Consider the following 18,011-nt stretch of genomic DNA (forward strand, 5'->3'; position numbering starts at 1 on the left):
CAACAGACGTTCTGTCATTGACTTCAACAGAATCAGTTTCTTCTCCTTTCTTAGGGAAAAACACTCAAAGCCTGTTTTTTAAAAATCTGATGTAGTAAAAGAGAAAACATAACAGATGGGTCTGACCATAATCAAGTCATCATTTATTAACCAACGTTTCTTGACTGACTGAAAATAGAAAAAGATATATTACATACACTTAGGAAAGGCATATCACTAACTGAAACATTCATAGTCCCACAATTAGAGGTTTTTTACATCAGGACAAACTTTTTTAAAGATTCTAGAAGATCAGTTCATCTGAAGTTTAAAATAATATTTAGTTGTTTCAATACTGTGATGACTATACCAACCAGAATCCAATATTTCAATTTCTAGTTAGTATATTAGAAAAAGTTACCATTTCTCCTGTGCAAGTAGGCAAGATCTGATGGCTAAACAGACAACTGTAACACTTTCTTCAGCCATAATTTTGAAACAGTCTTTGTAGAATTTCCTGGTAATAACCAGCTCTGAGGCTTCTCTTGTGTTCGACCTGAACCTTTCATAGCTCTTGTATAGCATAAGCTCTTCGTCACTAAACTTATCTTTTTTTTCATTTCTTTCAACACAGAATGAATGCTTGTTGATAGGGAAACAAAAAATCTGCTAGATGCAAACAAATTAAGCTAACACTGAACTCACTGTGCCCTGGCCCCATGCTGGTCTGAAAAAGTAGTAGCAAGGACCACCTTGAGTAAGGGCACAGGACCACCGAGACAATACCGGATGCAAGACGACCTAAAGTGGAGTAGTGAACCACGGACCAAGCAAACAGAACCATAGCATAACATCCTCACAAGAACTACCAAAAATGTGGCTTATCTTAAACAACTGTCCTTGAAGTTCTTTTAAATTGCATGGTCTTTTCATATTGCCCATGTTTTTTCCACACACACTGCTACTGTAAGCTGTGCCTTCGAAATTTCTTGCCATTTCTTAAAAAAAAAAATTTAATCTTTTGTGATCAGTTTGGTCATGGGAGCAAAACAAGTGTTCCTTTAATATCCTGTTGCAGGATGCATGTACTTGAGATACTGCCTACAATCTACTGGAAGCCACAGATTTTGCTGCTCTGCATGACTGGGAATTTTATTTCCCCCCCGCTCAATTCCTAATCACCCAGTCTGCAGAAGCAGCCAGCAGGCTACAAAAGGAAGTCTCCTCTGAACGCCAATTTATTTTAGTGATGATGCTGAATTAAAAAGATGTTCAGTTCCTCTCTTATGCTCTATACATTCAGAGAAACAATACCAACAATTCAGCTTACTTAAGTTTAAAAGTGCAATAGTAAATTTCATTACCAACCTGCATGATTAACCTTTATATTAATCAAACATGAACAATGCTCCTGAATTAATTCCTCCCCTGCTTCAGGCAGAACCTCACCTTGGCTGCTATCAGCCTTTGGGGTGATGCATCCTTATCCAGACAGCAAAACGTGATAAATAATATTTCTGACAAATGGGGGTGGGAAAATTTTCCACACAGCAAAATATGAAGGAGCAACTGAGCTCAATTAATTTATCTTAATTTCTTCACTACATAGTATCTTCCTGTTAGAACTATCAAATTTGAGCATTCTTCACCATACTAATGAGTCACTGCTATACACTAAGCAAAAACGAGAAAAAATATGAATACTCCGCATGGATAAGGCTGAAAAAGGAGTGGGCAGGATTGTGAGGCTGGGAAACACTGGTAGTGTTCTGCTATTCTAAGCTGCCTCATTAGATCATCTTAATTTAAGATTCCTTTGTAGAAAAGAAACAATTACTCCATAGCACTGGAAGAAAAGCCTCAATTTATGCCCTGGACCTTTTTGCCTTCTTCTCACACCGAAGCAGATAAATGACTGATGGGAACATATAGCTACTGTCGAGGGTGTGTGAAGTCTAAGTTGCTTAGAAAAGTACAGTGTTTGAAAATTTTGCGTTATAAGAATTTCCGCTGCAAGACTGAAATAAAACTTAAGCCAATGTAGACAGGCTCCTAGAAGCACCTATTTGCCAAACAGGCATTTTCTTTCAATATACTTCCAAACAACACCCCTGTACAAATACTGATGATATGCAAGCAATGGACCCTTAGATAATTGTGCTGCCCCATTCTCTATATTAACTATAAGAATCAATAAAATTTTTGGCTGAGGTGATGCCACTCTCACTGACATCCATTTTCACTTTCTCGCTTGACATCAGTGACTGAATGTGACCCTCTTTCAAGGACGTTAGTTCTGCCAGATTAAACTCCGCTGTGGCTAGTATCTTCAGGGTACTCCTTAGGCATTGCAGTGGTCATCCTGCTGCATAGTGCTATGTATCTTTCCATTTTACCTTTCTGGTTGTAGTTCTGTGGACCAACTTTTCCTCATCCCTGAGTTCAATATCCCTCTTACAGATACAAGACATCAATCAGTCCACATCCTTCATGAGTTCCAAAGCTTGTGACATTTTAATTCCTACTGCACTGACTACCGCCTACAGAAGTCTACCAGAATGCATCCTTTCTTTCGCCCTCCTGACTAGAAGCAAATTTCATACTGACTGCAATTCCTCTTGATGGTGCCTCCAGATCATCTAGTCAGAAGAGGCTAGTCAAATTAGTCGTTCACTTTAAGAAGGGTGAAATGATAACAGCCTGTGTTTCATATGCACATGGCCATAAATAACGGATACCCAGTGTCATGGTTCAACCTGGCAGGCAGCCAAATACCACACAGCCGCTCGCTCACTCCCCCTGCCTCCAGTGGGACAGGGAGAGAATCGGAAGAAGAGCGAGAAAAACTCGTGGGTTGAGATAAAGACAGTTTAATAGAACAGAAAAGGGAAAATAATAACGATAATGATAGAATATACAAAATGAGTGATGCACAATGCAATTGCTCACCACCCGCGCTGACCGATAATCAAGTAGCGATCGCTACTTCCTGGAACATGCCTACGATTCATATACTGAGCATGACATCACATGGTATAGAATACCCCGTTGGCCAGCTGGGCTAGCTGTCCTGGCTATGCTCCCTCCCAACGCTTGTTTTGTTTGTTTTGTTTGTTTTTTTTTTTCCTTAAGCTGAATGTCCTTGACTAGGAGGGCACTTAGCAACAACAAAAACCATCAGTGTGTTACCAACATTCATCTCATACTGAATCCAAAACACAGCACTAGGAAGAAATTTAACTCTATCCCAGCTGAAACCAGGACACCTAGAAACTAAGATCTTACTTCCCTATTTCGTCATTTCCATTCCTCAACCTGTCACGCTCATTTTTAAATGTTCCTCCTTTCTGTGCAACTCCTGTACCCAGAGGCAGAGCATGAAACCGATTCTTCCCTCTCCTCAAAGCAAAGCAGTTCTTATCTCTGTAAATTTGACCTTAAAACTACCAGGCCTCTTATGACAGAAACTTTATTTGGTATTTTAAAGATCTATAAGGAACACAAAAAACTTATTGTACAAAGCAGAAGTCAAACCTAATTCCTTACCACCTGCTCTGTTCTTCAGGAGAAACTGAAAAGGTTACAGTGGCCCACAGGGTAGCATGCCAACCTTCCTCAGCTCCTTTTATTCAACCTCTCTTTTACTACAGTTTCTCAACTGCACTCTTTTGTTCAATAAAAATGAATAAAATAATAATGTAGCCCCTCCACTTTTATTTAAATGCTTTAATTTTCTTTTTAGTCTTATTTTACAGTAATAAACCATTTCTAAAAAGATATACCAAATAAGGTACCAGTAAAAGTGGACATCGAAAATTTTCATATGACAATCACAATTAACAAGGCATTTGGATAGTATTTATAATCTTGTTAATCCAAATTCATACAAATAATGAGCTGAAATTAATTATACAGACATATTAGAAAATGTTTCCTGTACCAGCTACAGACACACTTCAAGTCTCTTCTATATATTAAATCTGTTTTTTAGTTTGCCAGTACAATGTCAAACACTAAAGCTTTATACAGAGTAGGTGATTTGTTCTTATACCTAATAATGACCAATTTTTTTTCCTCCTTCTGAACCAGAAAAATAAGTTGAATTCTCCTTGTATTTCAGGATAACAAAACCAAAAGCGATAGAATTTAGCCATAAAGCAGGTATGATGATATGCTGACAATCCTGATTGATATAATGACCGTGTCTGCAACACTCATACCTCTAGTGATCATGTTCCAAGGATGAAATATGGGCAAGACTGCTGACAGTTTCATAAACTCTATTTCTGGGACAGCTATCCTCCTCCTGCCACCATGAACCCACAATAGGCTCACCTATGCTAACTTACAATGGAATGATGCAGTGGTAAGTCACACCACTTTTTAATATACAGGTAGGAAAACAAAGCGCAAGCAACTTCATCAAGACAGCACAGGTACCCTATAGTTATTTTAACTCTTAGAAAAGACATGCCTAACGAAATATGTTTGTAACAACTACCAAAAGGGCTGCTATTTTGAACCCTGCAAGTGGCAGCTGTTTAAGTCAGCAGGATTAACAAAATCAAGTAAGATTCTTCCAGCTATTAAAAACACGTATCTGTCCAGCACTTTACTGTTTCTTTCTCTATACACAGTAAAAAGCAAGCTATTGACACAAGGAAATTAAAAATATTTTTTTTTTTACTATCTGATTTTTGGCCATCAAACAGACCTCAAAAAAAACCCAAATCATCACACACACCTCCCACACCTCTGCTGAAAGAATCAAAACAGATTCTCAAACCAAAATCACAATAATTAAAAGTAACAAAATGTACAGCATATAAAACTTAACACTGGCAGGGAAAATTCAACAAGATCAGCATCTCAGTTTAATATCAATGTACACACTGAAGATCAAACCTGGCCATAGTAACAGATAACATACAAGTTACTGCCTGTCCATATGACTGCTTATTGCTATTCCTGGTTTTCAAGTCAGCACGATTAAGATACCATGCCTGTTGTCAATTCACTTCTGGCAGCTGAAGGAAAAACATATCACTGCACCCAAACACTGTTTTTCCAATATTAATGCTTTTATAATCTGCAGCGAGCCCTTCACAGTGTAATTGCTTTGCTGCATAATGTATCACCCAGACTGAAAAGCTATTTTGTCATTCCAGACTTACTGGCCTAGAAGCTGGCGGTCTGCAATGCAAGTACAAAACACACACACACACAATTATTTTAGAGCTAGGTTTCTCCGTTATGTGGTCTCACCCCAAGGCAATATTCAGTGAGCTGTCAGTATGCACCGTTTCTAAAACGACGTTGCCACCATCTGGACAAACCTGTAACCGCCAGCTATCACTGGATATGAGAGTATGTAACTGGATAAAAACTCCCTATGGGGAAAAAACACTTTCTCAATACACTTATTTTCGTATCCAAAATAATTAAGCCTTTTAAAATTTGGTTTCATATTCATTAATCAAAATTCAAATTTCCTATATCCTAGTTTCCGTAGTAAAATCAGACATGTAAAACTAAAATGAATTTATTAGCTTTATACCAACACTTGAAAAACTAGCTTGCAAAACTTTTTTTTATGTTCACCAATATTCTGTAATTATCTGCCACACTTGATAATCAGTTTATGGATGCTTCATACAATCTGAATCAGTTTCTGCCTCTTCCTCAGACTTCATTCCTGTTTGTTAGAAAGGTAACATTCAGAGTCAAAAGAAAACCATAGCTCTAACCTTAGAAGATACATTTTGGAGATAAGATGTTGTTCCTTTCACTCTATTCTATTCACTATAAAGCACTACAGGAACGTTTCGGTCTAGTCTTCAACACAAAATTTTATTTTATAGTAAATTTTGAAAAAAAATAGAAATTCTACTCCACATTTCTGATGCACAGTAAAGCAACATGCTACTGTCTTAAACAGAAAACAAGCAGCTACAAAAAAATCACAGAGGATTCCTTTATCTCAACAGAACTGTAAATTTTTCTACCTTTCATAGAAAAGGTATCTATTTCTGTTGAGGTCTAGATTCAGTAAGATTTAGGACATCCTACAAGTTTCACACAATTGAGCAATTAGTATCTTTTCCTTACACAGATTCCTTCTTATTTGCACATTTCTGGTTTGTGGAGAAAAAGGGTTCACAAGATACAGGCCTGCAAACCTGAGAGGGCATTTCACATGAACAAAAGGTTTCCCACAGAAGCCAGGGCCTACACTCAATTATTAGCAACAAAATTTACAACTGAAACTTGGTAATGCCACTTTTGTTTCAGATGGCATTTACAATACTGAGAAACACATTTAGGTTGCCAGTTTCCTTCTTAAAGCTCTTATCATCACAGGCTCAGGCCACACAAGCCCCCCACGCAGTTTATGCAACATATAAAAACCTATGGATACCGAATGCTTCGGGCTTTTTCTAGCTCCTGGTAGACTGCAGCTCCAAACCCAGTCAAACCTGAGTCTGCAGTTTCCCCAAAGGGAACCTTGAAACTTGAGCCATGCTTTTAGCACTGATGAATAATTTTTAAAGGAACTACTGTCTTGTTGTTGATCTACTGTTCTTATAAAAGCTTGCATATGCTGGTATTTCACGGAATGCTCATTTTAACTCTTCTGTCATTACAATAGATGACAGTACCAGTGATGATATTGAAAAAGTTTAAATATAAGCTCGCATTAATCAACCTTTAGAAAAGATGAAAAATATATACCAGATCTTAAATATTTAGTGCCTCTTATCTTCCTGCATTTTTTTAATAAATTGGTTATTAAAAGTCTTTATAAATTATTTTCAATGGAAAATGGAATCAGCTATTTCCTTAAGATATACTTTGTTGTAATAAATGTATAAACTGTATGAGGAATTTGTTTTGTAATTTAAAAAATATGAACATTTTAAGTATCACTCGATGTTCTGCAGCAAGAACAATTCATCATGTAGCAAAGCTATGGCAATGCTCTGACAGCATGTTATACAATAAGAAAAATAAATGCATTACATTGATAAATCTAGTCTGTTTAGTGAAATACTTGTCTGAGACACTGAAATGTGTCATCCATCACCACTACCCAACTGTCTATTCCCATCCTCTATCACATTCAGTTTCAGGATTGGCAACTGAAGAGTCATCTCAGAGTTAATGAGTTATGCTGGACCTCTCATGACAAGCATGGTGCAGTTGTACTATTTAATCACTGTCATCAGTTTAAGGTAATCTTGTAAAAAATATTACTTGCAGAATGTCATTAAATAGAGTCATCTTTTCTTCCAAATGAGCCTATCTCACCATAGTGTTGAAGGTTTGACTTGACTTCAGAGGTAATAGTTTCTTCCCACTTGAAAATAAAAGTCCCTGATAAACATTACACGATGTACCTTCAGTCCCACCATGTCTGAAGGTCCATGTTTTCAGAAAAATAACTACCCTAATTCTGAATCCTTCTGTATTCCTGTGGGCAGAACGGTTCCTTTTCCAGGGTCTTTCCCCTCTGTCTTCACACTTAAATTTTTCTTAACTCCTTTTCTACTTCTAGCAATTACTTCCTTTACTGAATCTGCTAACTTCTTATTCTTACAGTCTAGGGACTTTCAATGTTCACTTTCTCTCTTTCAAGAGAATTAATGCAACCAAACAGCTCAGTTTTACATTTTCCTTCCCTTCCTCTCCAAAATCTCAATCCTTTCTATATTTACCCAGCAGAACTATGATACCCTTGCAAGCTCATATCTTTTTGCCTTTGCCTCATTAGACCTTTTTAAAATAAGGCAAAACACCTGTTAAAATCAGCACCTTTGTATGTCACTGACAGCTGATACCACTGTTTAAATCTCCGCAATGATTCCCTACACCACAATGAAATACATTCAAGTTGCTAGCTCTTCTTCTAATAACCTAATTATTCAGAGACAGCCAAAATCAGGAATGCAAGACAACTTTCCTGTGACTAAAACAAGTAATGGTGGTCTCAGGGTACAGTTGCTACATCTTGAGTTTGATCTGAACACCCAGATTTTAGGATATTTGTGAGACTATGTCTGCAGTAGAGATGTGACTCAAAGCAAGTGTGGTTTTGTAGTGAATCCTGTGCTGCCTCTATTTACCATGTGCTGGTTTACATCTCAAAGTAGTTTCTGTGTGCACAACTTGCTTTTTTTAAGAAGAAATCCTCACTTATAAAACATTTCAAAAATTAACACGATATTAGGTGCCAAGACAATGTGAAGGCCACACCTGCAGCATTTACCTAACACTTTTTTACCTTTTTGAGAGCTTCAAACTACATGTATTGTAGACATTCAGCCCTGGGAAGCAGACTAAATTTAATCTGAAGTAAACTCTCTGAATCACATGCGATGGAGGTGTGAGGAAACTCAACATCAGCCACTCAGATCCACTGATGGGCTCCTACCACTCCTTACTAATGCAGACAAGGCCCCAGGGCCCAAGAGCGTCCTGGACTCTGGGCTGAGTGTAGGAGAGAGCAATTCACAACTGAAGGAAACTAAACATGAATTCTTTGCACCATAGGCCCCACGTATTTCTATTCTAAAGCCTTGTCAAGGACCAGGCAGGGCAGGCCAAAAGAAAGCTGTCAGCCAGCTTTTGCTTGAAGCGCAAGAAGGTGTAGATATTACCTACGCCATCCATGCCCACCGTTCGCTGAAGCGGGGATCTCCCTGCCTGGCTGAAACAAAGCCCAGCCCCAGGTCTGGGTCCTGACAGACCTACCACACCTAGGACACGAAAGAGAAAGCAGCACCTCTCTGTTCTGCCTCTCCTTCTGCAGGAGCTTATTTGCTCAAATACAGCAGAAGGCGACAAGGCACCGTGGGCCCGGCACTGCGCCAGGGCTAATCAGCCCTCCCCCAGCCCAGAGGACAGCAGGGCGTGACACAGACACACCGCAGGGACCCTGCAGTGGAACCTGTGCACCACAGCTGAGTGTCTCTACAATGCTTCCTCTACAATTAATTTTCTTCCCAGTGCTGCTCCCATCCTGCACTGATCTCTTCATGGCCAGGACACAGGGTAAGAGATGAACTATATATGCTGCAGATTTTCCTAATGTACAACAAATAATGCTCTCCAAAAAGAGAGCATTGCTTCAATATGGTTATCTTCCACACTTACAAATTCCTAACTTCTTTCAAAACTGAGCTTCAGAAATTCTCTGCACATGCACATTTTATTTTCTACAGACTAAACCAAATTTCCTTCCCCTCCTCATACCTTTAAACTTCTTCACAAGTTTTAAAAGCCCCCAAGTCCTGGTGTGACCCCGCGGTACAAAACTGTGACCAGCACAGGATGCTTTTCAAAGGTGTCATAAGGTGAGAGCAAGTTAGTGACCACCACCCAAGGCCATGGGTGTAACCACCTGTGATCGCTTCCCCAGCGAGTGGATTGGCAGTGATAGAACAAACTGACTTATCCTCAGCCACAAGACAATACAAACCTGAGGGAGAACTGGCATACATTCCTGCTCTGGAATAGACCAAACCTAGGCTCTCTCTTATCCATTTTCTGAATTTTTTGAAGCCCATTTTCCTGAAATAAGCTATTTTCATTCTACCTATTTCCCTCCCTCCTTAATGATTGTTACATCCCACATCTCATAGTCAAGTGTGTCTGATCATAACAGTGAGTTCCATCAGTTAATATAACAGAACAAATCAACAGAATAAAAAGTAAAGTTTGAACACGTTCATGAAAAAGTTTCACCATAATTTCTTTTTCCTGTGGGGAACTCTTGCTTACTTCATTCAGAATCCTTTCATTCTGCTGATGCTGAGGGATCAGGGTTTTTTAGATCACCTAAAGCGACAGCTAGTGCACAGAGTCAAATATACGCCAGTAAATTAAACAGAAAACATAATTTTAAAAAGTAGTATTTTCACAAGAAATCAAGAATTCTAGTAGTAGTATTTTTTCATATGCACTCTCCTGTTCTCTAGTTACATAAAAAAGGACAGTAAGGGAGAATTATCTGACTGTGAATGAACACATTTATGGAAGATGCGGTATTACTTTTGAGTATCTCAAATTTCAGTTTGTAAGCAAAATTACAATAACCTTTCCCTTACTTTCATTCCGAAGACAGAAGAGAAGTATGAGAAGAGTGAATAAAACATCAGCCCAGATATTTTTTTCTTATTCTGCCTTTTAATATTTCTTTAAAATACACAATTTTTCCCAGATAATATGCATTTGACTCGGTCAGATCAGAGGAATAAAAATCTTAATAGCAAACTACGAGAAGGCAGAGGAAAATTGAGATGACTATGATTAGAAAGTATTAGAGACTCTGTAAAAGTTCTAGCTCTTGATTTTGGTTCAAGACATCTTGTATAACCTTATGCTATCTAACAGCTCACCCTCTTCATTCCCACTTCTGTGCCAGTTCTAGCTTACCATTTATTCTTCATCAAGTTATTCTAATCCATTTTTCTATTAAAGTTTTCTGCAGGAAGGTCAAATAAATGATAGTGAAAAGTTAGTAGCAGTGAGAAAGAAAATGGGGGAAGAGATCCTTCCCTTTTGGTGGCAGTAAAATATCGCATCAGTGCAAGCTGGTGGTGCAGAATTTTCAACAGATCAAGACAAAGAAAGTAAGACAAGTGGAAGAATGAGAGAGGAAAATCTAGTAACAGAGGAGTACTGATAATTCAGTAGACCTGCATTGTGTCATCAGTATCACTAAAATATACTTAATGTGCAAGAGCCTTAACATGTCTAGAAGTGCTGTTCTCACTCACATCAGCCAGAGTTGCAACTGCAGAGTGTTTAAGAGCCAGCTCTCTCTGCTCAAAGCAAAATCAGCACAACTTCACCTCTAAAGTGTTATGCTCCATATTCTTACAGTTCGTCTGAAGAAAAACTGGGAAACATAAAGGCTACCACAACGTGATCTTAGATACAACTATTTCAATTCATTACTAACTTTAAAACCCTCTTATTCTGTGCTCCTGTTGAGTTCAATAGCTATGTCCCACCTCCCTTGCCCTCTTACTGGCACTACAACTACCGTATAATTAAGTTCTAAATACAGAGATCAGTCTTAAAGTTTCATCAGGCGGCTTTCACTGTGAAAGGCATGCCAGCATAAACTCAAATATCGAGAAAAAGACTGTGAGTATTTCTGGTAAAACAAGTCATTTTTACTGGTAAAAGACTGACACTGAAATAATCACACACAAGAAGTTTGACTGTAGTTTTTACTGCTTCCTGTATGCTAGAAGACACAGCCTTTTGTACACCCCTCCAAGTCACCATGAACCCCAACACTGAGAAGACCAAAAGCTGAAAGCAAGATGCAGAAAGCCTGAAAGTTATTAACTTCCTGTCATATTAACCCAGAGGAAAAACACACTGCTGACGAAAGGGTGTGCACATCACCTTCCCAAACACTTCTTTGTGCAGACCTGCTTTAAGTCACTGCCAGTTGTTCATGAAGTTGCACAGCAGAACAGGTCAAGGGAACTGCTCTGAAGGCAAAATAACTCCGTAAAACATTACACATTTCTGAAGGGAAGGTGTGCGCCCCTGCCCTCCCTTCCTTTTACAAAGGGTACTGATTCAAGTGACCGCACAGCCTCAAACTTTCTGCTTCTCCTTGTAGTCTGAAGAGTATCAAGCAGAAAGTCTCCACAGCTCTAGTTGACGCGGTCATACAAAACATATGGAGTATGGCAAGCTGATAAACAAGCCTGTGCAGCAGAGGAAACAGGACTGTGAAGTATTATAGCATGTGCAATTAAGACACCTTCAGGGAAGCTGCCTTCAATAAATTATACCTAGCAGTGCAGCGTAAGCATAGCATCTGTAGAGAATGATGTGAGGACACGCTATAAGAGCACCCAGGCTCCTGGAACACAAGCAGAAACCGAGAAAACTGTTTTTCCTCAGGAGTGCAGCGAGCATACATACAGGAATGCATTTAAAAACATATGCAGAAGTGCTCTGAATTATCAAGAAGAGTCAATTTGTGTATTGCTGCCTACCTACCTACTACAGAGTGATGCCTACACTAACATCTTTTGATGGCTGGCTTTAGGTTTCTTTTCGCATCAGCCTAAAGAGAAACCGAACGTGCTTTTCGAAGCGAGCCGCGCAGAGCGGGCCCGTCCCCTCAGCAGCTGCACCCTCCCCTCACTTAGAGTCGCCCTTCGTTGTAACGGGGCGGCAGCAGCAGCAGCCGCCAAACCGTCCCGCTCTCTACAGACAGCGGCAGCATGGTCACGGACCACGCAGGACCGCGCTCCGCTGGGGCTCGGCGCTCTCCATCGGCGGCTCGGGGGTCTCCGCAGAACCGCCCGGCGCTCCCGGGCGGCGGGCAGAGGCAGCACGCCCGGGCGCTCGTACCCTACGGCTCCCCGCGCACGTTCGACTTCAGCCACCGCCACCGGCCCGCCGGGCCCCCGTCCGCGGCCCCCGCCGGCAGGCAGCCCTTCGCCCCACCGAGGCGGCCCGGCGGCCCCCGTGCCTACCTGCGCGGGTCTCGTGCTGGGGCACCCGGTAGTACTTGTTGCCGAACTGGTCGGTGCCCACCAGCTCCTTGGCAGGCCCGAGGAGCCGCAGCCGCAGGGCGCGCAGCGCCTGCCAGGGCCGGCTCATCCCGGCGGGTGGCCGCGCGCCCCGCGCCGCCAAGGTGCCCGCCGCCAACCGCCCCCGCCGCGGCGCCGCAAGCCCCGCCCCGGCGGGCCGCGTGACGTGCGCCTCGCGTCCTGCCCCGCCCAGCTGAACACGCTCACCGGCGCCCCGCTGCCTGCCCGGCTCCGCCCATCGGTGGCGGGCATGCCAGCAACGCCGCTCGCCGTTGGTGGAGGCCGGCCTGCCCCGAGCCAATCCCGACCACCCCTGGCCCAAGATGGCGGAGTGGTGTGGAGTGGCTTCGCGGTCCCGCCATGTTGGGGTTCATTGCGGCTCGGCAGGCCGGCCTCGACGATCCAGTGCGGCTGCGCCGCGCCGAGTCCACCCGGAGGTAGCGGGGACCGGTGGGGAGCCGGGACCGGGGCGGGGCTGCGCTGCGCGGGGCGGCCCCGGAGCCGCCACCTCAGGCGAGGCCGTAGCGGCAGCCCCTTCCTCCGCCCTACCGGGGGGCCTTCGCCCGGCCCGAGCTGGGCGCCGCCCTCGCTGCCGCTCTGGCCGAGAGAGCCCAGCTTTGCCCTGCCGCTGCCCCGCTGTGCGCTCCGGGCGCGGGGAGCCAGAGCGGAGGAGCCGGGAGCCCCCGGAGTCGGCCTGGGCTCCCCGGCAGAGGCTCCCGCGTGTCTGCCGTGCCCCGCCTCGGAGTTTCCCTGTTTTTTTTTTCTTTACGTGTATGGATTAGCAGCCCTGGGGTGGGCCGAGTAATGGTGCTCTGGTGGGGGCAATAAATTGTACCTCGGTATTACTGCCCTTGCTATCTTTCACCAGATGTTTCAGTTTGCATGCGGCTATGCTCTGCTTTGTGAAGAAACACGATTTATGTGATGCTTGTGTACCCCCATCAGTTTGTCCTCCCTCTTTCCAAAACTTGGCCTATTGGCAGGTTGCAAAAGAATTAGATGCAGGGGTTTTATTAGGTTCCTAGCTGCTTTTGTGGAAAGTGGTGAGTGCACAGAGACGCTTATTAATATTTCTGCTAAAGGTTATAATGTGGTAATAATTGTTCATTATCAGAGAATCAGTTTTGCAGCTGTATTTCAAGATAAATCTAATAAAGCCAACCTCAGTTCAGTCGCTCACACAACTCCATCAACCGGAAGGATTTGTGTTGGTGATTTACCTGCAAGGATGCAGCTTTTGTGGCTGTATCATTATAAAAAGAGTCTTTCTAAAATTGAAATGAATTTTGGTGATTCAGGAAGCTCCTTTCTGTGTGCATTTTGACAACATGATTACGTCTTTTCTGTGCCCTCAGCACTTGTGTAGTGTTCAGTGTTAAGAATCATAGAATGTGTTGGGTTGGAAGGGACCTTTAAAGGTCATCTAGTCCAACACTCCTGCCATGGGCAGCGACATCTTCCACTAGATCAGGTTGCTCAGAGCCCCATCCAACCTGACCTTGAATGTTCCCAGGGATGGGGCATCTACCGCCTCTCTGGGCAACCTGGGCCAGTGTTTCACCACCCTCATCCTAAAAAATTTCTTCATTTTATATAGTCTAAATCTACCCTCTTTTAGTTTAAAACCATTCCCCCTCATCCTGTCGCAACAGGCCCTGCTAAAAAGTCTGCCACCATCTTTCTTATAAGCTCCCTTTAAGTACTGAAAGGCCGCAATAAGGTCTCTCCAAAGCCTTCTCTTCTCCAGGCTGAATAACCCCGACTCTTTCAGCTCTTCTTCACAGGAGAGGTGTTTCGTCCCTCTGATCATTTTCATGGCCCTCTTCTGGACCCGCTCCAACAGGTCCATGTCTTTCTTGTGCTGAGGGCTCCAGAGCTGGACACAGTATTCCAGGTGGGGTCTCACCAGAGCAGAGTAGAGGGGCAGAATCACCTCCCTCAACCTGCTGGCCACCCTTCTTTTGATGCAGCCCAGGATACAGTTGGCCTTCTGGGCTGCCAGCGCACATTGCTGGCTCATGTCCAGCTTTTCATCCACCAATACCCCCAAGTCCTTCTTGACAGGGCTGCTCTCAATCCCTTCATCCCCCAGCCTGTATTGATACCTGACCCAGGTGCAGGACCTTGCACTTGGCCTTGTTGAACCTCGTGAGGTTCACATGGGCCCACTTCTGGAGCTTGTCCAGGTCCCTCTGGATGGCATCCCGTCCCTCAGGCATATCGACCACACCACTTAGCTTGGTGTCATCTGCAAACTTGCTGAGGGTGCATTCGATCCCACTGTCTATGTCATTGATGAAGACATTAAACAGTATCGGTCCCATTATGGACCCCTGTGGGACACCACTCATCATCCATCTCCATCTGGCCATTGAGCCATTGACCACTATCCTCTGGATGCAACCATCCAACCAATTCCTCATCCACTGGACAGTCCACCCATCAAATCCATACCTCTCCAGTTTAGAGAGAAGGATGGTGTGGGGGACCGTGTCAAAGACCTTACAGATGTCCAGACAGACAACATTGGTAGCTCTTCCCATGTCCACTGATGTAGTCACTCCATCATAGAAGGCCACTAGCTGGGTCAGGGAGGACTTGCCCTCGGTGAAGCCGTGCTGGCTGCCTCGAATCACCTCCTTGTCCTCCATGTGCCTTAGCATAGCTTCTAGGAGGATCTGTTCCATGATCTTCCCAGGCACAGAGGTAAGACGGACTGGCCTGTAGTTCCCCAGGTCTTCTTTTTTTCCCTTTTTAAAAATGGGGGTTGTATTTTCCCTTTCCCAGTCAGCAGGAACTTCACTGGACTGCCATGACTTCTAGAATGGAAGCACAGTGGGGAGAATTTATGTTACTTGGACAACTGTCCACCTAACATTTCCCTTCCTAAACATTTTAATTTTGACTTTAAAAAGAAATAATTTATAGTCTGCAGTAGGTTGTATTTATAACTATATTTTAAAGTCATATGTTTTAAAACATTTCCTTAGAGGGATTTATTGCATCACTAAAATTCAGTCTTGAGCGCAGAAGTTTTAAACTAGGTATCTTGTATATGACAAAATTCATATACAAACAAAAAATGGAATGTAATTTATAGGTGAATTCTTGCATAATTATATTTCACAGCTTTTAAAAGAGCTTAAATGACTTGCTGCTTTTGAAGCATGCCTACAGACATGCTGCTGAGGGTCTGCCTATAACAGCCTAAGCTTCTCACATCAAGCTTTTTGCCACTCAAGCTGAAGCTGAGTAGGAGCACTCTGCCTTACAGCTTTCAAATTATCTACTTAGTTACATTTTTGTTGATAGTGTTTTTACAAAACAGTGCTGTAGGAAGCACTGATCATCTTGTAGGGCTAATTTTATATCAGGTAGTTTGGTTTAAGGAAGCAGAATCTGTCTTTTTTTTACTATGTAATATTAGCATATTTAAAGATACAGGCTAGTACTAAGTAGTACAAGATACTAATTGCAGCTCAGAAAAGTTTGTCTTGGAAGCTTCATCATGTGGATAGCGTAGTTTTTATTTAATGTTACAGAAAACATAACACACAAACATTGTTTCCTTAAAGGAAATATTGTAATTGTTAAACTAAATGAAGCTGTCCACTAGATGTCCGTAGTTCCAAGCAAGATGAAGCTTGGAAGGATGGTACATGATGAAGCTTCCAAGTAACGAATACTTGTTGCAACTACAACAACTGCTTCTTAATGTTTCTTTTGTTCAGTGTTTTCAAATTACGTTCCACATTTTGTTTCATATGTTGACCCCAAATGCAGTTTTGCTATTTCTTTGAGCCTATTTTACATATTTATTTCTCTCTTACCTTCCAAACAACATAAAGAATAAAATATTTTTTCTGCCAACTTCACAGGACTTATTTCCAGACCTGCAAGTCTAGTTTTGCAAAAAATAATGGGGATGGTTAAATGCCTTGAGGAAGCACGAAACTACAGTTTGAGCTGTTCAGAGCTACATAGTAACATTCTACAATTCTGTTCTTGTTGTTCATATCTCTTTTTTTCTTTTTTTTTTTTGTTGTTGTTTTAAGGGTTCTAAGTTTGGAATTAAATAAAGATAGAGATGTGGAAAGAATACATGGGAGTGGTATCAACACCCTTGATATTGAGCCTGTCGAGGGAAGATAGTAAGTATAGAATTTAGTTGGTAAAAATGTATATGAGAACTTCACTGTATTTTGGTACTATGAATTTATTTTCTTGCTGAACACTCAATTATATTGAGCACATTGAAATCATGAGTGTTGTAACTTGTGTGCTTTATTAACACTTTCAGCATGTTATCCGGTGGGTCAGATGGTGTTATTGTACTTTATGACCTTGAAAACTTGAGCAGAAAACCAAGTTACACATGTAAAGCGCTTTGTTCTGTGGGAAGGTATGTACTCAAAAATTCTATTAAATGTTTAAATTGATATTTCTTGTGTGACTAGCATTAAACTCACAAATTAATGTGTGTTCTTATTTCTAGGATAAAAAGACTGTAGAAAATAGTGTCAGAAATCTTTGAAGGCTAGCATAATGCATTATGGGTTTTGGCATGCAAAAAAAAGCAAGAAACTTTGTGAAGATTTATGTGATTTACTGAATGGCAGTCACCTTACTATCCATAGAATTAATTCTGTATTTTTCTTTGGTAGAAAAGATATATTCGGATATTCGGAATAATGGGGGGAAATACTGCATATAGAATGAATTGGGAGTAACATAAAGCCCTGAGACATGAAACCAGGCTGAATGGCATGTGGCCACTACTAAGCCTAGCTAGATCAAAGGTGATTCCTGCAGAGCTACTCAAGAGTTTTTTAGTTCATTCCTCAGTCCTCTGGATTATGGGGAGAATTGATTGCTCTGGTGCAGTGCTGAACACAGTCCAGTATTGTGCACTTGTATTTATTGTACCAGGATAATTAGTTACATGAGTTTAGATTTTTCTGCACAATGCAAACAAATGCCTCTGCAGGAGTAAGTTCACGCTGAGTCAGGCTTGATTTCTTGGCACTGCAGGTACTGAAGATTTTTAGCTTGACCCCTCTGTACAATAAGTGCACAAAATCTGTTGATTTTTAGCACTGTGGCAAAGTAACAGGCCACTCTTGGGTCTACTTCAGAGGTAAGCAATGCAGGAGTTAGTAAACTAAGTTCAACAGTTGCTCAACAGCTCTTGCTTAGTATTGTCAATGCTGGCTTCTGTGCTTTCTAGCAACCCAAGTAAGCATGAAGGTTTATTAGCTTAGATGTAGTGCCAGATCAATACAGAAGATCTGAATCTGCGTTTACACAATGATACCCCTGCAGTAGCTTTGGAGGCGAGGACACTTGAGAGAACAATGCAAAGATAAGAGCTGAAGTGAAGAAATCTTGTGAGACCTTCACTAGCTGCAGATGGAGCCAGTTGGACTATTTTTGCATGTGTACTGCGTCTGGCTGGGATGGAGTTAA

The 18,011-nt window shown here is 41.9% G+C and overlaps 2 protein-coding genes across 11 annotated transcripts in view; one reads left to right on the forward strand and one right to left on the reverse strand.

Annotated features, from left to right (window-relative positions):
- Positions 1-12,721, reverse strand: part of NDUFAF2 (NADH:ubiquinone oxidoreductase complex assembly factor 2) — a 77,074-nt gene extending 64,353 nt beyond the window's left edge. For 3 of the 4 annotated variants that reach the window (XM_075137217.1, XM_075137220.1, XM_075137219.1), the window contains exon 1: positions 12,489-12,684. In XM_075137217.1, coding sequence (XP_074993318.1) covers positions 12,489-12,615 — 127 coding nt within the window. In that variant the 5' untranslated portion in view covers positions 12,616-12,684. Of the gene's footprint in view, positions 1-12,488 lie in introns of all 4 variants that reach the window. The other variant, XM_075137218.1, reaches the window with a different exon arrangement.
- A 129-nt stretch (positions 12,722-12,850) lies between these two features.
- The window catches only part of ERCC8 (ERCC excision repair 8, CSA ubiquitin ligase complex subunit), a 32,150-nt gene continuing 26,989 nt past the window's right edge, over positions 12,851-18,011 (forward strand). For 4 of the 7 annotated variants that reach the window (XM_075137368.1, XM_075137370.1, XM_075137369.1 and 1 more), the window contains exons 1-3: positions 12,854-12,982; positions 16,601-16,696; positions 16,846-16,947. In XM_075137368.1, the coding sequence (XP_074993469.1) occupies positions 12,906-12,982; positions 16,601-16,696; positions 16,846-16,947 (275 nt within the window). In that variant the 5' untranslated portion in view covers positions 12,854-12,905. Of the gene's footprint in view, positions 12,983-16,600; positions 16,697-16,845; positions 16,948-18,011 lie in introns of all 7 variants that reach the window. The other 3 variants (XM_075137372.1, XM_075137374.1, XM_075137375.1) reach the window with 1 other exon arrangement.

This window comes from Calonectris borealis, chromosome Z, assembly GCF_964195595.1.
Source record: "Calonectris borealis chromosome Z, bCalBor7.hap1.2, whole genome shotgun sequence".
Taxonomy (NCBI): Eukaryota; Metazoa; Chordata; class Aves; order Procellariiformes; family Procellariidae; genus Calonectris; species Calonectris borealis.